We start from the raw sequence: 21,188 nt of genomic DNA, 5'->3' as shown, positions 1-21,188 counted from the left end.
AATTAGCTGGGCGTGGTAGCGGGTGCCTGTAATCCCACCTACTCGAGAGGCTGAGGCAGGAGAATTGCTTGAACCCAGAAGGCAGAGGTTGCAGTGAGCCAAGATCATGCCACTGCACTCCAGCCCGGGCGACAGAGCTAGACTCTGTTTAAAAAAAAAAAAAGGCATGTTCCTAGAAAAACATTGTTTATCAAAACCTGACTCAAAATAGAATGATTCATCCTAAATTCAGGTAGAATCTCAAGGGACTCCAAATAACCAAAACAATTCTGAAAAAGAAGAACAAAGTTCAAGGACTCACACTTCCTGATTTCCAAAATATATTACAAAATAAAACATATTTCAGTGTGGTCCTGGCATAAAGAGACAGAATATAATCCAGAGCCCAGAAAGAAACTCTCAAGTATACGGTCAGATGATTTTTGGCAAGGGTATCAAGGCTACAAATTGGGAAAAGGGCAGTCTTTTCAACAAATGGTATCGGGGAAACTTGATATCCACATGCAAAAGAATAAAGCTGGAGGCTGGGCATGGCGGCTCACACCTGTGATCCCAGCGCTTTGGGAAGCCAAGGTAGGAGGATTGATTGAGGCTGGGAATTGGAGACCAGCTTGGGCAAAGTAACAAGATCCCATCTCTACCAAAAACATTAAAAATTTGAGGCTGAGGCACAAAAATTGCTTGAACCCGGGAGGCAGAGGTTGCAGTGAGCTGAGATCACCCCACTGTACTCCAGCCTGGGTGACAAAGTGAGATCTGTCTCAAAAAAAAAAAAAAATTAAAAGTTAGCTGGGCATGGTGGTGAATACCTGTAGTCCCAGCTACCCGGAAGGCTGAGGCAGGAGAATTGCTTGAGACCAGGAGTTTGAGGTTACAATGATCATGCCACTGTACCCCAGCCTGGGCAACGGCGCAAGACCCTGTCTCACCCTGTCTCAAAAAAAAAAAAAAAAGATGGCAAATTTTGTGTTACGTATTTTTTCCCCACAATAAAAAAATTACTCAAGAAGAAACAGAAAATCTACATGGTCCCATAATTATTACCGAAGTTGGATCCATGGTTTAAAATCTATAGAGGGACAGGCAGGAAGCTACAAAAACAAGGAAGGCCAGGCCAGATGCTACAGGTGTGGCTCACACCTGTAATCCCAGCACTTTGTGGGGCCAAGGCAGGCACATTACCTGAGGTCAGGAGTTCAAGACCAGCCTGGCCAACATGGCGAAACACCGTCTCTACTAAAATTACAAAAACTAGCTGGGCGTGCTGGTGCACACTTACAGTCCCAGCTACTCGGGAGGTTGAGGCAGGAAAATCGCTTGCACCCGGGAGGCAGAGGTTGCGGTGAGCCAAGACTGCACCACTGCACTTCAGCCTGGGCAACAGAGTGAGTCTCTGTCTCAAAACAACAACAACAACAAAAACAAAACAAAAAACAAAAAACAGAAAACAAAAACTGAAAAACAAAACCCAAAAAAACAAGGAAGGCCTAGCTGGTTTTACAGATGATCTCCAGCAAACATGGAAGTAACTGATCATCTCCATCTTAGATTAACTATTCCAGTGAACAGCTGAAAAAGAAAATACTGCCTCAACTCACCTTACGATGTCTTGATACCAAAACCAGACGAGGATAATACGAGGCAAAACAAAACAAAACAAAACAAAAAACCACCCAATCCAGAATTGTATATGAAAAAAATACATCATGCAAGGTTGAGTTTAAATCAGAAAATACAAGAGTGGTTTAACATTTAAAAATGAATTAATGTACTTTGCCACATTAACAGATTAGAGGAGGAAAACCCTGTGATCATATTAATGCACTCAGAAAATGCATTTTATAAAAATTCAACATATGGCACACTAGGAATGGAAGGGAGCTTTCTAAATCTGATAAACATATCTACCAAACGCTCCCTGCAAACATACTTAATAATGGAACATTGAGAATGCCTCCTATGCTTTCATTTAAAGGAAGTAAAAGCAAGATAAAGCAAGTCCAGGGAAGTAAAGCAGGAAAAAGAAATCAGCCGGGCACAGTGGCTCATGCCTGTAATCCTAATACTTTGGGAGGCCAAAGCAGGTGGATCAGGAGTTCCAGATCAGCCTGGCCAACATGGTGAAACCTTGTGTCTGGTGAAGATACAAAAATCAGGCCGGGCGTGGTGGCTCATGCCTGTAATCCCAGCACTTTGGGAGGCCGAGGCGGGCGGATCATGAGGTCAGGAGATCGAGACCATCCTGGCTAACACGGTGAAACCCTACCTCTACTAAAAATGCAAAAAATTACAAGGTTATTTGATACAAATCCATTGTTTTTCTATATACCAGCAACACACAGTCTGAATAGGAATTCGAAAGAAGGTAGCCGGGCGCGGTGGCTCACAGGCTCATGGGCCAGTACTTTGGGAGGCTGAGGTGGGAGGACCACTTGAGTCCAGGAGTTTGAGACCAGCCTGGGCAACATAGCGAAACCCTGTCTCTACAAAAAATTACAAAATTAGCCGGGCACTGCAGCGCCTGCCTTTAGTCCCAGGTGTTTGGGAGGCTGAGGTGGGAGGATTGCTTGAGCCCAGGAGGCTTCAGTGAGCTGTGATTGTGCCACTGCACTCCAACCTGCACAACAGAGTGAGACCCCGTCTCAAAAAAAAAAAAAAAAAATCAGATTGGTAAATGCAATGATATTAAAATTAAGACTTTGTTTATCACATGACATACAGCAAACTGAGAAGACAAGTAATAGGTAGGCCGAAGACATACACCCCAAGGATTGGTATGGAAAATACAGAACGCCTGCAAAATGTAAGGCCAAGACATGCAAGGGCATTTCACAGAAGAAATGAAAAGCGCTGCAGTATGGCTGGTGGCCAGGGAATGCCGACTCAAAACCCAGCAGGGCACCATTTCACACCCACGGTATGCGCAGAAACTATCAAATCTGCTCACTGGTGTACATGAAGACGTGGAGCAGCAGTGGCAGTGGGGGTGTCCGCTGGGATGCTAGCATGGAGAGCTATGTCTTCAGCCCAGCAAACGCGAAGCCCACGTCCCACTGACCCAACGAGTCCCCTTCCAGCATTGAGAAGCCTGGCACACGGAAAGGAGACGATGCTCCTTCCCATCCCTTGGTGAGGGGATCCAGCCATTGCAGGATACATCCAGCACAACTCCCCTGACGTAAGATGTTCCAGTTCCCCAAACCAGCCTAGATCCTTTCTGGTTACACCAGCTTCAGACCAGGGGCTGCCATAGCCACGCCTCTTACCTGCTCAGAAAGCTTAGAAGGTGCATTTGCCATCTACACGCATATTTATGAAAATGGTGCTGCCTGTGGATGGATTTATTTTCTCTTTCTTTCTTTCTCTTTCTTTCCCTTTCCCTTTCTTTCCCTTTCTTTCTTTCCCTTTCTCTCTCTCTCTCTCTCTCTCTCTCTTTCTCTCTTTCTTTCTTGACAGAGTCTTGCACTGTCACCCAGGCTGGAGTGCAATGGCACCATCACGGCTCACTGCAGCCTGCACCTCCCAGGCTCAGGCAATCCTCCCAACTCAGCCTCCCAAGTAGCTGGGACTACAGGCTCACACCACCATGCCTGGCTAATTTTTAAATTTTTATGTAGAGATGGGGGTCTCACTATATTGCCCATGCTGGTCTAGAACTTCTGGGCCCAAGCGATCCTCCTGCCCTGGGCTCCCAAAGTGCTGGGATTACAGGCGGGAGCCACGGTGCCCAGCCTGATTTATTTTCTTCTGTGGAAAGGAAGGAAAAACCCATCCCTCATGCCAGACTGCAGGCATCGCTGTTGTCCAGGGCCAGCAAGGACATGTGTGTGTGTTGGGGTAGGCACGGGGGGAAGGACAGGGAGAGGGAGAGAGGGCAGGTGGCTCCCCCAAGCCTGCCCTCCTGGAGCTTCTAGATCCCTCCGTGGCCCCGTCAAGGCCGCCCGGCCTTCCTGCTGGGGAGAGACCCCTCGCCGGCTGCTCACTCGATTTTTGGTGGTCCCTTCCCACGGGCCTGCCTGGTTCGCCTCCACGGCCTCAGGTGAGAGGCTGTGGATCTTGGGCCCAGTGGTCCAGAGTGGCCCATGCCAGAATGCCCGGTTCAAATCCCATCTCCATGGAGTGCACTCTGAAGAAATGACGTCAGGCCATGGCAAGCCACCCGCCTCTGCGCCCCATTTCTCTCCATGCAGGTTGGAAAGAATGACACAGCTGCTCAGGGAAGCTCCCATACACCGAGTCTGCTGGGCCTCTGAGCTCCAGGGTGAACACCTGGCCCCATACCCCAGCTGCCCCCAGGGCTCCAGTCACCTGAGCCAAGCTTCTCACCCCCAGGCCTCCCCAGCCCCATCGCCATTTCCTCCTCCCTCACAGGCCCCTCAATCTTAGCATCCTCCCACTTCTGCCAGCACCGCCATGGACGGAACATGGGGAACAGGGGGAACAGTGCCCCAGCAGAAAAGCCCCAGGGTCGCCTGGATTCTCCTGCCTTCGCCTCCTGCCCTGGGTCCAACACACAGTCTTCAGAATGCTGCCTCCCCAGAGCGCCTCTGGAATGCACCCGCCTCTCCCCATGCCCACGACCACCACTGGACCAGGCCGCCCCACATTCTCTGCCCCAGCACCACCAACTTGCAGTTGCCCATGGCGAGGCAAGTCCAAGTTCTCAAGCCTGGCTACAGAGACCCCGCCTGATTTGCTGGCCTCTGCCACACCCTGGAAGCCAGTCCTCTACCAACCTTGCGTTCCAGCTGGTAGCGAACACTGGTTTTTTCTCAACGCCCCGTGGGCATGTCACGTGCAGGCCTGGCCTGGGGTAGGCCTCAGCTCCATCTCCTGCCGATGCCGGCCAAGCTTCATGGTTCAAGGCCATGTAGCCTGATGGTGAAGTGAAGGGGCCCTGTTGTTGACTCAGTCTTGCCACATACTGTGTGACTTTATTCAAGTTTCCTAACCTCCTGTGCCTCAGTTTCCTGACCTGTGTTTGTTTCTGAATGGTGCCAGTGCCAAGCCCAAGCCTGGCATCCAGTAGGTGCTTCGTGCCAGGTTATGGAATGCCTGCCCGATAGGAGGGCGCTGCCTTCTCTCACCTGCTCCAGCCAGGTGCCCACAGTCAGTCCATCATGCCCGCTGTGGCCAGCAGAGGGCAGCAGCGCCCTGCCCTGCGCCATTGGGCAAAGGGGCGGGCAGAGAGAGGTTGGGCTGCCTGGCCAGGCTTGTTGGGATGAGTCGGGCTGGGCACGATTGCATTGTGGGGAGGGAGGCTGGGGCTCCGTAAGACGTGCTCCTGGCACTGCCAGCTACTACTTGGCCCTCGCTGGTGGCCCGCCAGGTAGGCAAGAGCTGGGGCAGGCTTGGGCTTGGGGTGCAGGGGCTACCAGGCTTCAGGCCAAGGCAACAGGGTGTGCTTAGGCCAGGGGGAAGCAAGGGTCTCAGGGTCAACTGGCTGGGGTCAGGCAAGAGCTCTCCGGCGCCGGCCCAGCCTGACGACGGCACTAGGTGCCTGAGAGCACGATGTCCCCCAAGGGGTAGCCCTGGGGTTAGGCGGTGGGCGACCGTGTTTCTTCCCCGAAATGGGAAAGCCAGCACCAGCCCTGGGCAGAGTACAGGGTAGAGAGCCTGCCCGCCTGGCTCCCCACCCCCACAGCCACCCAACTGGCCCAGCCAGGTGGCAGCAACCGGCTGCCACCTTGCCCTGGAGCCTACTGCCGCCGTGCTGTGAGGGAGGAAGAGACCCCATCCCCAGTGCCCCTGCTCCTGTGCCACTGGCCAGGGTGGCCTGTGAGGGTGACAGGGGGGCTAGCTGCTAGGTGCCCCTCCCTTCCCCACCCCCTGCACAGATGGCGTCTAGGCCAGCAGGATGGTGCTTCAGGGGATGGGGTGAACAGCCCTGGCCTGTGGACCCTCTGCCTCAGCCCATCTCAATCAGCCTCCTCCCGTGGTCCTGCTTGCTGCCACCATGCTGTACCTGGCACCACTTCACCAGTCCCCAGGGGCAGGGCTGGGCCGGGGGTGTGGAGGAAGATCTTTTGGACAAAGGCAGGCATTGAGGGCCAGGACTGGCACTTCACTCAGGCCCCAAGGCTATCAGCCTTGGCTCTGAAGCCCACCCCGTGCCCTTCATAGGGACCCAGGGGAGTCAGGGAGGGGCACGCTTAGTGACACAGGGGTTGCAGGGCCAGAAGGGGAGGGCTGGCTGGAGGAAACCCTGGCCCTTTGTCCCCAGATCCCGGGGGTGGCTCCCTGAGGGTGGGAAGTGGCAAGGAGCCCCCTGTCCAGAACAGCCCAGTGGGGGTGGCAGCACCAGCGAGCGGGGCCCCGGCCTGGCCTCTGGACAGAGGGAACATTGTTGTGGTGGAGGCAGGGCTGCCTTGGCCTGGCCACTATTGACAAAGCTGCCAGCTGTGAGGGAGCCTGGTCGCCAGGCCCTGGGCGCCACCCCCACCACCGCCCCTCCTTCCCCAGGCCAGCTCGAATGGGGCTGAGCCTCAACTGTCTCCCTCCCACTCAGGACAATGCCCCCCACAGCCATCTCATGCCCATCGCCACTGCCCCGGGGCAGCTGAACTGAGCGGATGTGCCACGCCACCCAGGAGACCCCTCTGCTGCACCACTTCATGGTAAGTGCCCAGGCCCGGTGGCCCCAAAAATGTTCCTGGGAGGGGCAGGGTAGGGCAGGATGGCTCTGGCCAGGGCCCAGTACATACAGGCTGCAGTCTCCCTCATGGCAGACACTGCCACAGATAGCCCGGGGTCTGCAGGAAATGTCCATGCTCTTCCTGCCTGTGTTCCTGAGATAAGGGGCCTCTGGGCCTTCCTCCAGGCGCTACTCTGCCCTGAGTCCCAGCGGCCCCACTCTTGGTTGGCATGTGACCACACACCCAGGGCAGCATCTCTCTGTGGGGGGCAGCAGGGGCCACAGCAGGGTCTGCTCTCACCTCTCACCCTCAGCGGCTCGGCCCCGGGGTCCCACCAGGCACACCCAGGAGCCATCTCCAGTCTGGCACCCCTCCCTGCCCCTTCCCTGGCCCCTCTTCCAGCCAGATCTCCTGGTCTGCTCTTCTCCCGGGACACTGCCACACTGAGGCCCCCTGTGCCAGGCCCTGAGAGACCCAAACTACTGGGGCCCATGGAGCAGGAGCAGGCCTCCCCGCACCTCTGCAGCCTGTGTTGTCTCTTGGCACCCCTGGCTTCTCCCAGCACCCCCGCTGGCTTGCCCCAGTGCTTCCTCACCCGGGAGCTGGGCACCAGCATGGAGCAGGCCAGCATGGAACTGACCCCTGCTCCTCACTGACTTGCTCCTTGCTCAGTCCGCGGCTCCCTGGCTCTTTCCCCCAGCTGGGGAGGGTTCCTCCTCGCAGCCGGTCCTGGCTGTCCAGGGCAGGTTTTCTCTCCCTGTCCAGTCCCTTGGGGCGCACGGTGGCCTCACTCCTCTCACTCCACTTCCATCTCTCTTGTCTGGGTGGTGGGCGCAGCAGCGCGTTGTGACACAGCTTCCGCCAGCCTTCCAGTTCCCGCGGCCTCCCTCCCTCCCCTGCCCGCTCTGTGACTCAGAGTCCCTCTGTTAGCGCTCTTGCGGCTTTCCAGGACCTGCCCCCCTTCAACAATCTACATGCATATAAAGTAGGAGATGAAAGAATTCTCTCCTTGTGTGCTTGTGCATGCGGGCGTGCGTGCACCCCTCCCTGCCTCTTGCTCCAGCTCTTGGACGCTGTCTTTGTCCCTCCTTCTGTCCTCCGCTCTCTGTGCCCCCTCTGTCTCTTTGTCTCTGCTCACTCTCCCTCGCCCTCCATCTCTCTGCCTCCCCCGCTCCCTGGCCCTGAGCACCCTGGCCTCTCTCCACCCCGCCTTCCACCTTCCTCTGGTCTTCTATCTGCCTTGCGCTCCCACTGCCCTGACCTGTGCCCTCTCACAGGCCCCCGTGATGGCTCGCTGGCCTCCCTTCGGCCTCTGCCTCCTCCTGCTGCTGCTGTCCCCACCGCCACTGCCCTTGACAGGGGCCCATCGCTTCTCCGCACCTAACACCACTCTCAACCACTTGGCGCTGGCGCCTGGCCGAGGCACACTCTATGTCGGCGCTGTGAACCGCCTCTTCCAGCTCAGCCCTGAGCTGCAGCTCGAGGCCATGGCTGTCACTGGCCCTGTCATCGACAGCCCCGACTGCGTGCCCTTCCGTGACCCGGCTGAGTGCCCACAGGCTCAGCTCACTGACAATGCCAACCAGCTGCTGCTGGTGAGCAGCCGTGCCCAGGAACTGGTGGCCTGCGGGCAGGTGCGGCAGGGTGTGTGTGAGACACGGCGCCTCGGGGATGTGGCCAAGGTGCTGTACCAGGCCGAGGACCCTGGTGATGGGCAGTTTGTGGCTGCCAATACCCCGGGAGTGGCCACGGTGGGGCTGGTGGTGCCCTTGCCCGGCCAGGACCTCCTGCTTGTGGCCAGAGGCCTGGCGGGCAAGCTGTCGGCAGGGGTGCCACCCCTGGCCATCCGCCAGCTGGCAGGGCCTCAGCCCTTCTCCAGCGAGGGCCTGGGCCGCCTGGTGGTAGGCGACTTCTCCGACTACAACAACAGCTACGTGGGGGCCTTTGCCGACGCCCGCTCCGCCTACTTTGTGTTCCGCCGCCGCGGGGCCCGGGCCCAGGCTGAGTACCGCTCCTACGTGGCCCGCGTCTGCCTGGGGGACACCAATCTGTACTCCTATGTGGAGGTTCCCCTCGCCTGCCAGGGCCAGGGCCTCATCCAGGCCGCCTTCCTTGCCCCGGGCACCTTGCTAGGGGCGTTTGCCGCGGGCCCAGGGGGCACCCAGGCGGCGCTCTGCGCCTTCCCCATGGCAGAGCTGGGTGCCAGCATGGAGCAGGCCCGGAGACTTTGCTACACGGCAGGCGGCCGGGGCCCCAGCGGCGCAGAGGAAGCCACCGTGGAGTACGGCGTCACGTCGCGCTGTGTCACCCTGCCCCTTGTGAGTGGCATGCCCTTCCACCCCCACTCCCTCTGTGAGTGGCTAGCATCTTTCAGCACTGGGCAGGGGTGCCTGCCCATGGGAAGCGCCAGCCAACCTCTCAGCCAGGGGTCGGCTGAGTCTCCAGATCTCCTGCCTGCTCGCCACCCGTTTCTTTCCACCCTGCTCCCTCTGGATGCCGTGAGCTTGCCAGGTGCCCTGGCCCTTCAGCCCTGATTGCTGGGCCTTGGGATCCCCCAAGCCAGGGTGCCTGGCTGTCCTCCCGCTGGCACCCCGGGCATGCCCCCTGACTGCCTCTTTGCCCTCTTCCGGGGGCTGATTCTCCGCTCTCTGTCATGCAGGACTCCCCTGAGTCGTACCCCTGCGGCGACGAACACACCCCCAGCCCTATTGCCGGCCGCCAGCCCCTGGAGGCCCAGCCTCTGCTGAAGCTCGGGCAGCCGGTCAGCGCCGTGGCAGCCCTCCAGGCAGACGGGCACATGATAGCCTTCCTAGGGGACACCCAGGGCCAGCTGCACAAGGTGAGGGCCTGGCCTTGCTGTCTGGCTGGGTGTGCCCCTGGCCACGGAGGCTCAGGGAAGCCCCCAGAAACCTGCACGTCTTAGCCCACATCCCACCGTTGGATTCGGGGCTTTGCCACACAGTGACTGCTGGTGCTGGCTCACGGTGAAGGTAGCTGGGGTGGCTGGGTGAGGTGGGCAGGGTGTGGTGCCTCCTGGTGACCTTCCTGTCTCCCCATAGCTGCCCTCCCACCTGGCAGAACTGTCCCTGGTACGCAGGGCCTCACCCAGGGTGCCGCTGCTGCCCTTGTGTCATGGTTCCCTGCAGAGTGTCCCAGGCCTGAGGGTGCTGAGTGGGGGAAGCGGTGTGTCCTCCTTCGATGGCCCAGCAGGAAGGGGAGCTGGCTCTAAAAAGGAGCCCCCACTGGGAGGAGGCCGTGTCCCTTGAATGGGCAACTTTTGGCCATCTGGCCCAGCCTTGTCCTTGTCCCCCCACTCAGGTCTTTCTCCACGGCTCCCAGGGCCAGGTTTACCACTCCCAGCAAGTGGGGCCTCCAGGCTCAGCCATCAGCCCAGACCTGCTGCTGGACAGCAGTGACAGTCACCTCTATGTCCTGACTGCTCACCAGGTGAGGGCCGTCCTGGGGCTGAAGGGGCCAGCACACGCGGCCCAAGTCTGGTGCCCACTGCCTCTCTGCTCTGCTGCCCTCCAGGTGGACCGGATGCCTGTGGCGGCCTGTCCCCAGTTCCCTGACTGTGCCAGCTGCCTCCAGGCCCAGGACCCGCTGTGTGGCTGGTGTGTCCTCCAGGGCAGGTGAGCACGGGGCCTGGGCCTAGGCTTGGGCCAATGGTGGTGTGTGCCAGGAGGCTGCCCCCGGAAGCAGCCCTAGGTGTCTCAGGAGGCCAACCCTGCCTGTTGGAGAGACTTGGGACCACCACGGAGGTCACCCATCTTGCCCCATCTCACTGAGCTGTGAATCGGGTTGGTACCCCCCTTTTCCGACACCACCCAGCCTGTGGGCTCCTCATCTCAGCAGCCCCAGCCATGGTCCAGGACCCCCACACAGCTGCCCTCCAGCCCGTGCTGCATACGGCATTCCTAGGAATGCTTTAAGGCAGCCCTGAGTCACTGTGTGTCCCTCAGCCCAGTCACAGCTCCTTTCTCTGGGCACAATCCCGTTCACGCCTCCTGCTCATTGCACCCCACTACACTCCAGCTGGGCCGGCCTCCCCAGCCCCGTTGTCAGTCATGCTTGGAGTCTAGGACCCCCGCGGTGACCTGATAAGCCCCTGCCTGGCAGGTGTACCCGGAAGGGCCAGTGCAGGCGGGCAGGCCAGCCTAACCAGTGGCTGTGGAGCTATGAGGAGGACAGCCACTGCCTGCACATCCAGAGCCTGCGGCCGAGCCACCACCCCCGCCAGGAACAGGGCCAGGTAAGCCGCCCACCACCACTGGGCCCTCTGGGCAGCATGACCACTGCCTGGAGCATGAACCCCACCTGCCTTCCATTCTCTCTCTCCCATGGCCTCTGCTGCCGCCCCCAGCAGTGGCCACCCCCTCTGCTCTGGCTCCATCTCCCTGTTTCTCCCTGCTGCGTCCCAGGTCACTTTGTCTGTCCCCTGGCTGCCCATCCTGGATGCAGATGAATACTTCCATTGTGCGTTTGGGGACTATGACAGCTTGGCTCATGTGGAAGGGCCCTACGTGGCCTGTGTCACCCCTCCCCAAGACCAGGTGCCACTTAACCCTCCAGGCACAGGTGAGTGGCCCATGGGGTAGGGGACTGGGGTGGAAGCTGGAGGGGGAATGAGCCACCTGACCTGTCCTGCCCCCACTGTCCCCTCCCAGAACACGTCACCGTGCCCCTGGCCCTGATGTTCGAAGACGTGGCTGTGGCTGCCACCAACTTCTCCTTTTATGACTGCAGTGCCATCCAGGCCTTGGAGGCAGCTGCTCCGTGAGTCCCTGGGCCTGCCTCCTGGGGTAGAGGTGGCGACCCCAGAGGGCACTCAGCTGAGCAGCTGCCCTTCCCCTCCAGGTGTCGTGCTTGCGTGGGCAGCATCTGGCGGTGTCACTGGTGCCCCCAGAGTAGCCACTGTGTATACGGAGAGCACTGCCCAGAGGGCGAGAGGACCGTCTACAGCACCCAGGAGGTGGGCGGGCCCGACTTTCGGGCAGAGACAGGGCTGTCCCTTCTCCACCCTTCCCAGGCCCGCCCGGCAGTAAGCCCTTTGAGTTCTAAAGGGCTGAAGGCTCTCGTTTTCCCAGGTGGACGTCCAGGTGCGTGGCCCAGGGGCTTGCCCGCAGGTTGAAGGCCTGGCAGGTCCCCACCTGGTGCCTGTGGGCTGGGAGAGCCATTTGGCCCTACGTGTGCGGAACCTTCAGCATTTCCGAGTGAGCCGTCAGGAGGGAAGTGGGCAGGGCAGTGGGGTCTGCCAACAGCATGTCCACACTCCTGACAGCATCCTTCCCCAGGGCTTGCCTGCCTCCTTCCACTGCTGGCTGGAGCTGCCTGGAGAACTTCTGGGGCTGCCGGCCACCCTGGAGGAGACAGCAGGGGACTCGGGCCTCATCCACTGCCAGGCCCACCAGGTGAGAGGCTGCCCTCCAAACCCTCTTGCCTCCAAGCTTCCATAGACCCTCAGGAGTCTGCCATCTTTATGGAGAGCCTGCTTGGGGCCCACAGCCTCTGTCCCAGGGCCCCAGTCTTGGGGCAGAGGCAGGGAACAATCACATTAATTCTGGGGGGTGGCCCAGAGGAGACAAGAGTCAGAGGTGCCCTGAGTGGGCACACAGCCTGACCCCACACTCTGCCCACAGTTCTACCCCTCCATGTCCCAGCGGGAGCTCCCAGTGCCCATCTACGTCACCCAGGGCGAGGCCCAGAGGCTGGACAACGCCCATGCTCTTTATGGTGAGCCTGAGGGCAGCCAGGCAGGCGGGGCAGTGTGGGTGGCAGATAGGAGGCACTCAGCACACTGCCTGACCTTCCCTAGTGATCCTGTACGACTGTGCCATGGGCCACCCGGACTGCAGCCACTGCCAAGCGGCCAACAGGAGCCTGGGCTGCCTGTGGTGTGCTGATGGCCAGCCTGCCTGTCGCTATGGGCCCTTGTGCCCGCCGGGGGCTGTGGAGCTGCTGTGTCCTGCACCCAGCATTGATGCGGTGAGCCCCCGCCTCTAGGGTTGAGTGCGGGTCTCCTGCTGGGGCCCCCACAGCCCAGTGGTCCACTTCTCCTGCCCTGCACTGTCCTATCCTCCATGGTCAGACCAGCCCTACCCCAGGCCCCCAAACCCCAGCAGCTCGGTCTGGCTGGGTTGGTTGGCCGGCTGGGCACCCGGCACTGTAGAGTGGGGTGTGAGTGCAGGGGATCCCATCTGCCATAATTTGCCTGCTGCAGGTGGAGCCCCTGACTGGTCCCCCTGAGGGAGGCTTGGCCCTCACCATCCTGGGCTCCAACCTGGGCCGGGCCTTCGCTGATGTGCAATACGCCGTGAGCGTGGCCAGCCGGCCCTGCAGCCCTGAGCCCTCTCTCTACCGCACCTCAGCCCGGTGAGGCACTTGGAGGGTGAGGATGGGTGGGGAGGCCCTCAGAGATGGCCACCCAGAGATAAGGCAGGCCTGTGGCCAAGAAAACCTGGGGCACTGGGGCACGGGAGGGGTGGAGAAGGTGTGCTCGGTAGCAGCTGGCGGGCTGTCCCCTGCGTCCCTGGGCCCTGAGCAGCTCCCGGGCCTCGGCTTTCCAGGATTGTGTGTGTGACATCTCCTGCCCCCAATGGCACCACTGGGCCCGTCCAGGTGGCCATTAAGAGCCAGCCACCAGGCATCTCAAGCCAGCACTTCACCTACCAGGTCAGTGGCCTCCCAGGTGCGCCGTACGCAGGGGAGGGTGGGAGGGAGGGCCAGGAAGGGCAGGCGCCTAATGAGGATGTCAAGCTGGGTCTGCGAGGAGCAGGAAGCGCTGCTGCATGTCTAGGAGGGAAGCCACAGCATGTGAGTGGAGGCGGGCAGCCAGGCCAGTCTGGGGCACAAAGCTCTCGGGAAGTGTTGCCCTGGGCATTTGGTGGCACCGTTTCCCAGGCGGGAAGGCTGGGACAGGAGCGGTGGGGGCAGGGGCGGGTTCTGCTTGACCCATGCAGTGCCCCAAGGAGGCAACTGGATTTCAGAGTTCAGAGCTCCAGGTCTGGGGCTGCAAGCTGTGGTGTGGAGGAAGCTGTCACAAGGGGGAGAGACTGGCAGTGAGGATAAAAGAGCCCCACTCCTGCTCCCCATGTGGCAGGGGTGGGTGGGAGGAAGCTGGCCAGCGTGCAGTGGCCTCTGGAAGGAGGGTGTGGTCCACTTTGGCCCCAGGAGGTGAAGCCCAGAGATGACCTGCGCTTGAGAACTGGAGGACCTTGGGCATGGCCCAAGGGGGTGAAAGGGCCAAGCTGGGCTGCCTTGCCTACCCAGCCCGCGCTGTTCCCCAGGACCCTGTCCTGCTGAGCCTGAGTCCTCGCTGGGGTCCCCAGGCAGGGGGCACCCAGCTCACCATCCGAGGTCAGCACCTCCAGACAGGTGGCAACACCAGTGCCTTCGTGGGTGGCCAACCATGTCCCATGTGAGTACCAGCCTGCCTGCCGTCGAGTGGTGGGCACTCCCATAGGCCTCAGTGTCCTTTCTACATGGTGGGGCTGGGGGGTGGTGGTTCATTCAGAGAAGTGCTTGCCGTGGCCACCCCGAGTGGTCCCTGCGCTTGTCAAGACAGGCTAAGTAGGGCTTCTCCTATGGGGGCTGGGCCAGGGCTGGGGTAGAGGGATGGTAGTTAGAGCCAAGATGAGAGACCCTGCTACCCATCCTGCAGCCTGGAGCCAGTGTGTCCGGAGGCCATTGTGTGCCGCACCAGGCCCCAGGCTGTCCCAGGAGAAGCAGCGGTCCTTGTGGTCTTTGGCCATGCCCAGCGCACACTGCTCGCCAACCCCTTCCGCTACACCGCCAACCCCCAGCTTGTAGCAGCGGAGCCCAGTGCCAGCTTCCGGGGGTGAGGGTCAGCCCACAGGCCAGCCTGTGCACCAGGCAGGAGGGAAGGTGGGATGGGGCCTGGGCTGTGCTGCCCACCACCCGCCCACACCCGACTGCCATCCTGGCACAGGGGTGGGCGGCTGATCCGTGTCAGGGGCACCGGCCTGGATGTGGTGCAGCGGCCCCTACTGTCTGTGTGGCTGGAGGCTGACGCAGAGGCACAGGCTTCCAAGGCCCAGCCCCGGGACCCAGAGCCGAGGAGGAGCTGTGGAGCCCCTGCTGCAGATCCCCAGGCTTGTATCCAGCTTGGTGGGGGACTGCTACAGGTGAGCCCCTCACCAGCAGGCAACAGGGCTATCCCTGACCATGCCCATGCCCGGTGGGGAGGGGGAGGGCAAGCTGCCATGCCCCTGGCAGTGCATAGCGGAGCCCAGCTCACTCCACCTGCGGCTGGCCCCGAATGTCCCACAGTGCTCCACCGTCTGCTCCGTCAACTCGTCCAGCCTCCTCCTGTGCTGGAGCCCTGCCGTGCCAGACAGGGCCCGACTGCAGCGGGTCTTCTTCACCCTAGACAACGTGCAAGTGGACTTCGCCAGCGCCAGTGGGGGCCAGGGCTTCCTGTACCAGCCCAACCCCCGCCTGGCACCCCTCAGCCGCGAGGGGCCTGCCCGCCCCTACCGCCTCAAGCCAGGCCACATCCTGGATGTGGAGGTGAGGGCCACCTCCAACCCTGCCCCGCCAGGCTGCTCAGGCCACCTCTGTGGGGGCCAGTGGCTTAGGCTCCCATGTGTGTCCCAGGGTGAGGGCCTCAACCTGGGCATCAGCAAGGAGGAGGTGCGTGTGCACATCGGCCGCAGCGAGTGCCTGGTGAAGACGCTCACGCGCACCCACCTGTATTGTGAGCCGCCTGCGCACGCCCCGCAGCCTGCCGATGGCTCTGGCCTGCCACAGTTCGTGGTGAGTCCGCACCCTGGGTGGGCCGGTGGGCCAGGTGCTGCCGGCATGCACTCAGGAGCCTTGCCCACCCAGGTGCAGATGGGCAATGTGCGGCTGGCCCTGGGCCCTGTGCAGTACGAGGCTGAGCCCCCGCTGTCTGCCTTTCCCGTGGAGGCCCAGGCAGGCCTGGGCATGGGTGCTGCCGTGCTGATCGCCGCCGTGCTCCTCCTCACCCTCATGTACAGGTGAGACCCGCCCACCCCCAGCACACCTCCCTCCTCGCCATTGGCAAGGGTACCCCGGCAGGCGGCCAGCCTGGCCCTGGCCCTGGCTCATGCTGGCCCTGGGCTGCAGGCACAAGAGCAAGCAGGCCCTGCGGGACTACCAGAAGGTGCTACTGCAGCTGGAGAGCCTGGAGACCGGCGTGGGGGACCAGTGCCGCAAGGAGTTCACAGGTGGGTGCGGAGGCAGGGGGGACAGGGTGCCCATAGGGCCTGAACTCACACGTCAGCTGCTCCTGGCCTGCAGACCTCATGACGGAGATGACCGACCTCAGCAGCGACCTGGAGGCCAGCGGGATCCCCTTCCTGGACTACCGCACCTACGCCGAGCGCGCCTTCTTCCCTGGCCATGGCGGTTGCCCACTGCAGCCCAAGCCCGAGGGGCCAGGAGAGGACGGCCGCTGCACCACTGTGCACCAGGGCCTCACGCAGCTCTCCAACCTGCTCAACAGCAAGCTCTTCCTCCTCACGGTGAGGGCCTCGTGGCAGGAGTCCCCGGTGGGCAAGGAGGTGGGGCTGGGGAACTGCTGGCCTGAGACAAACGGCGGGGAAGAGTGGGGCTTCCTGGGATGAGCCTCCAACCCTTGCCCAGCTCATCCACACCCTGGAGGAGCAGCCCAGCTTTTCCCAGAGGGATCGCTGCCATGTGGCTTCGCTGCTGTCGCTAGCACTACACAGCAAGCTGGAGTACCTGACTGACATCATGAGGACCCTGCTGGGTGACCTGGCGGCCCATTACGTGCACAGGAACCCCAAGCTCATGCTACGCAGGTTGGCCTTGACCTGGACCCAGTGGCGGGGGTGAGGGCTCGCCACAGACCTGCCCCCATCGCACCCTGGGCGGGCTCTGTCCAGGGGTGCGGGGGGCCAGGAAGCCCCAGAAGGTCGCGGGAAGGAAAGTGAGATGTCCTCAGCAGGGACACAGGCACAAACGCCTGACCCTGTGGCCGGCTCTCCGCAGGACAGAGACCATGGTGGAAAAACTGCTCACCAACTGGCTGTCCATCTGCCTATACGCCTTCCTGAGGGTGAGGGGCACTGTCCCGCCTGCCCCCAGCCCGGAGTGGCAGACTCCTCCCCTCCCGCCATGTGGGGGTTGCTGCCTGCGCCCTACCTGACCAAAGCCCAGCAAGGAGGGGCTTTGGAAAGGGAAGGACTTTGAACCCTCTCCCGGGCTGGAGGCGAGGCAGCGGCGAGAAGGGCTGCCATCGATCCCCCCACTTGGCTGATGCTGGCTCATCTCGGCAGTGCAGGAGGTGGCCGGTGAGCCACTGTACATGCTCTTCCGGGCCATCCAGTACCAAGTGGACAAAGGCCCTGTGGACGCCGTGACAGGCAAAGCCAAACGGACCCTGAATGATAGCCGCCTGCTGCGGGAGGACGTGGAGTTCCAGCCCCTGACACTGATGGTGCTGGTGGGGCCTGGGGCTGGCGGGGCCGCAGGCAGCAGTGAGGTGCAGCGCGTGCCGGCCCGGGTGCTCGACACAGACACCATCACCCAGGTCAAGGAGAAGGTGTTGGACCAAGTCTACAAGGGCACCCCCTTCTCCCAGAGGCCCTCAGTGCATGCCCTAGACCTTGGTGAGAGAGCCAGCCCTGCCCACCCACCCCAGGGACCCTTCCCTACCCCTCTGGCACCTGGAGACCCTCATCTGTGCCTTACTATGAGCGTGGGGCATGGAGAGCAGGCTGTAGACTATCTGCATCCCTGACTCCCTCCAGAGTGGCGCTCGGGCCTGGCTGGTCACCTCACCCTGTCGGATGAAGACTTGACCTCCGTGACCCAAAACCATTGGAAGAGACTCAACACTTTGCAGCACTACAAGGTGTGAGCAGTGGCAGGGTGAGGCAGGGCAGGGCGGGGCTGGGGGCGGGGCAGGACGAGGCAGGGCAGGGTGGGAGCAGTGTAGGCGCCTCACTAGGGGTCAGCACAGCCTCCGCTCCCCATCTCTGCCAGGTCCCAGATGGAGCAACAGTGGGGCTCATCCCTCAGCTGCACAGTGGCAGCAGCATCTCCCAGAGCCTGGCCCAGAGGTGCCCCTTGGGAGAGAGTGAGTCCCTCAGGGTTGGCCCCGACCTGGGGCCACTGGAGTCCAGGCTGGACAGGCAGAACTCCTGGCCACGCATCTGCCTCAGCTTCATCCCCCACCCCACCGAGATCTTCTGCCCATCTCTCCTTCCTTTCTTCCAGTCCCCACCCTGCCCCACCTTGTCAGGAAAGTGGACTGGGCATCCCAGGCCAGGGGCAGGGGGCATAGTCCTGAAGCCAGGCTCCTGTGCCCTCAGACATCCCCACGCTGGAGGATGGCGAGGAGGGTGGGGTGTGCCTCTGGCACCTGGTGAAAGCCACCGAGGAGCCAGAAGGGGCCAAGGTGCGGTGCAGCAGCCTGCGGGAGCGGGAGCCAGCAAGGGCCAAGGCCATTCCGGAAATCTACCTCACCCGTCTGCTGTCCATGAAGGTTGGTGCGGCCCGGGCAGCTGGGCCTGAGAGGAGGCTCAGCCACGGGCCCCCGACCGAGCCGGGGAGTGGGAGGGGCAGGGGCAGCCTGGGACGTGGATGGGCCCCACACCCTGCCCTCCACATGGCCCTTATACCCTGCCTCACAGGGCACGCTGCAGAAGTTTGTGGACGACACCTTCCAGGCCATTCTCAGCGTGAACCGGCCCATCCCCATTGCTGTCAAGTACCTGTTTGACCTTCTGGATGAACTCGCAGAGAAGCACGGCATCGAGGACCCAGGGACCCTGCACATCTGGAAGACAAACAGGTGCCTTTCCTGCTGCCCCACCCCTGCTGTGCACATGGTCCACTGAGTCCCAGAGGGACCAGGACATTCCCAGGGTGGATGCACCCACCTGCGGTTTCTGGAACTTACAGGAAGATCTAGGGCCCAGGTCACCTGGGCCACCAGGCCAGCTTCCAGTGGCCCCTGGCCCCAAGTGTGTTGCCAGTAGGCTGGAGTGCATGGGGCGGAGATCACGATGGCGGGCCAGGGCCTCACGCCCACGCCCGCCCTGCGCCCCCAGTCTGCTGCTGCGGTTCTGGGTGAATGCCTTGAAGAACCCACAGCTCATCTTTGATGTGCGGGTGTCGGACAACGTGGACGCTATCCTTGCTGTCATCGCCCAGACCTTTATTGACTCCTGTACCACCTCAGAGCATAAAGTGGGCCGGGTGAGAGCAGTGCCAGCAGCAGCAGCTGGCAGGGGCTTGAGGAGGAAAGGCTTATGGGGGAAGCCTGGAGGGCTCTGCGCAGAGCTCTGGGTGGGTGGTGGCAGCGTCATGGTGGCACCTTCACCTCCCAGCTCACGCCTAGCGCCTTCCCTCCCTCTGGAGCAGGATTCCCCAGTGAACAAACTGCTCTATGCCCGGGAGATCCCACGCTACAAGCAAATGGTGGAGAGGTGGGTATCAGAGGCATCGGGGCTGCGGGGAATGGGGGCTGCCCCACCCCTAACTACGTCTGTTCCTCCAGATACTATGCGGACATTCGCCAGAGCTCTCCGGCGAGCTACCAGGAGATGAACTCTGCCCTGGCTGAGCTCTCCGGGGTGAGGCATGGCCCAGGGGGTGCGCCTGTCCACATGTGGGTGGAAAGACTAGCAGAAGGGGGATTGGGCTTGAGGACCAGGCTGGGACCTCACTGCCTCCCTCCACATGGTGCCCCCAGAGCTACACTTCTGCTCCCCACTGTCTGGAGGCTCTGCAAGAACTCTACAACCACATCCACAGGTACTACGATCAGGTGAGGCCCAGGGCACTCCAGAGGGGAGGCGCAGCGGAGCGGGAGGCCCGTGGACCCTCCCGGGGGAGCAACGGTGCCAGCCCATGCTGGCCGGGGACCAGGCTGGGGAAGGGACTCGGCTTTCATTCAGATTTCCCAGGGAGACCCCAGGCAGCCCCCACTGGATCCCCAGGCTCCTGCAGAGATGGAAGCAGGGTGGGTGGCCCTGGGCCAGCAGGCAGAGGGGCAGGCTCAGACAGGCACCTTCCTCTGCCCGGGCAGATTATCAGTGCCCTGGAGGAGGACCCTGTGGGCCAGAAGCTGCAGCTGGCCTGCCGCCTGCAGCAAGTCGCCGCCCTGGTGGAGAACAAAGTGACTGACCTGTGAGCTCTGGCTCAGACAGCAGCAAGCCGGATCCACCACCACTGCAGTGCCTTGTGACCCCGGAACCGAGCCAGCCACTGAGGGGAGCTGGCAGAGCCTGGGGGCGCAGGGTGCACAGTCAGGCGCTGTGCCCAGCAGTGGGCTCCCTGCCTACCACCTCCCCTGCCAGCCCACCCACCTTCCCCCCACCTAGGATTGTTTCTAATTTATAAGGACCCCTCTTTCTTCCCCCTCTCCCCACTATATTTATTTGCCTGCTGGAAAATCACATCTGGAAGTAAAATAGAAATATGTCTTTATTTTGAGATGGAGTCTTGCTCTCTCAGGCTGGAGTGCAGTGGCGCGATCTCAGCTCACTGCAACCTCTGTTTCCCGGGTTCAAGCAATTCTCCTGCCTCAGCCTCCCGAGTAGCTGGGATTACAGGCGTGTGCCACCATACCTGACTAATTTTGGTATTTTTAGTAGAGACGGGATGTCCCCATGTCGGCCAGGCTGGTCTCAGAACTCCTGACCTCAGGTGATCTGCCCGCCTCAGCCTCCCAAAATGCTGGGATCACAGGCATTAGCCACCACACCTGGACAGAAATGTCTTTTTGCAAAGGGCCCAATCCCCAGCCCCTGCTTTTCCCTGCAGGAGCTGACTCAATGCCCCATGGCTATGACCTGCTACCCACAGACAAAGAGAGGCCATCAGCTACCCGGGCTTCACTTGCCCTCCCACTCCCTGACCTCGCTGGCCCCTCCACCAATGCGTGGCCCACCCCTACCAGTTCACGGACACCAATATCTTACGACAAGCACCCTCTCTGCCAAGCCCCCTCCCCTTCATTGGGACTCCTCTGTCGGACCCCAGCTGGCCTCTCAGCTCCACTCTCACCTCTCCATTCCCTTGTCCTTGAAGGGGCCAGAGTGACCCTTTGCTGAGCAGAAGCTCACTGACCACTCCCCAACCCCATATCACCCAAGCTCCACATTGAGCCAACAGACCCCAGGTCTCTAGTCCTTGCCCCCAAACCATGCAGCAGTCATGGCCAGCACGTGAAGGGCTGGAACACGTCTTGGCTGCAGGCCTTGCCCCACTGTGTCCTGGGTTGCCGTGGATGCTTCTGGGGACCCAATTTCTCCTGGTCTCTCAGTCACCACCACACTCACAGAGAAGTGGCTATGGGCTTGCTTGTCCCCAGCAGCGAGCAGTTTCCTGCTGCCTCCCCCATGTCTCGCTATGGAGCAGCCCACGGCAGGCACCTTGCAAATGGTGGAGAGGAAGAGCAGGTGCTGGGAGCCAGAGTGCCAGGCAGGGTCGCAGGAACAGGTTCTGGGCTCGCAAGCTCCCAGGCCTTCCCTCAGCAGGCCCGGTGCCTCTGGTAAGGGAAATGAGGGGTCCCCAGCAACGCCACATTCAGAGGGC

General features: G+C 61.2%; 1 protein-coding gene across 3 annotated transcripts; it reads left to right on the top strand.

Moving 5' to 3' along the window:
• Positions 1 to 5,220: 5,220 nt before the first annotated feature.
• Positions 5,221 to 20,082, top strand: PLXNB3 (plexin B3). 3 transcript variants are annotated; one of them, XM_011955865.1, is made up of 37 exons: positions 5,221 to 5,329; positions 6,509 to 6,617; positions 7,198 to 7,377; positions 7,913 to 8,953; positions 9,295 to 9,474; positions 9,954 to 10,082; positions 10,167 to 10,267; positions 10,755 to 10,887; positions 11,057 to 11,213; positions 11,303 to 11,411; positions 11,493 to 11,607; positions 11,723 to 11,848; positions 11,930 to 12,046; positions 12,275 to 12,368; positions 12,451 to 12,620; positions 12,856 to 13,007; positions 13,202 to 13,307; positions 13,922 to 14,052; positions 14,296 to 14,472; positions 14,584 to 14,779; positions 14,925 to 15,164; positions 15,252 to 15,410; positions 15,483 to 15,634; positions 15,744 to 15,844; positions 15,918 to 16,141; positions 16,263 to 16,441; positions 16,632 to 16,698; positions 16,924 to 17,251; positions 17,393 to 17,496; positions 17,628 to 17,721; positions 17,957 to 18,129; positions 18,278 to 18,438; positions 18,698 to 18,845; positions 19,011 to 19,075; positions 19,147 to 19,222; positions 19,342 to 19,416; positions 19,678 to 20,082. In XM_011955865.1, the coding sequence occupies exons 2-37, from the start codon at positions 6,573 to 6,575 to the stop codon at positions 19,780 to 19,782; spliced, it is 5,910 nt and encodes a 1,969-aa protein (XP_011811255.1). In that variant the 5' UTR covers positions 5,221 to 5,329; positions 6,509 to 6,572; the 3' UTR covers positions 19,783 to 20,082. The 3 variants fall into 3 exon arrangements, with proteins under 3 accessions (XP_011811255.1, XP_011811256.1, XP_011811257.1); XM_011955866.1 differs by lacking the exon at positions 7,198 to 7,377; XM_011955867.1 differs by lacking the exons at positions 7,198 to 7,377; positions 7,913 to 8,953 and having other exon boundaries at positions 5,244 to 5,329.
• Positions 20,083 to 21,188: the final 1,106 nt, after the last annotated feature.

This window comes from Colobus angolensis, unplaced genomic scaffold (genome assembly GCF_000951035.1).
Source record: "Colobus angolensis palliatus isolate OR3802 unplaced genomic scaffold, Cang.pa_1.0 Scaffold402, whole genome shotgun sequence".
Lineage (NCBI taxonomy): Eukaryota > Metazoa > Chordata > Mammalia > Primates > Cercopithecidae > Colobus > Colobus angolensis.
The sequence above is the reverse complement of the archived record's forward strand: the minus strand, read 5'-3'. Positions and strand labels throughout refer to the sequence as shown.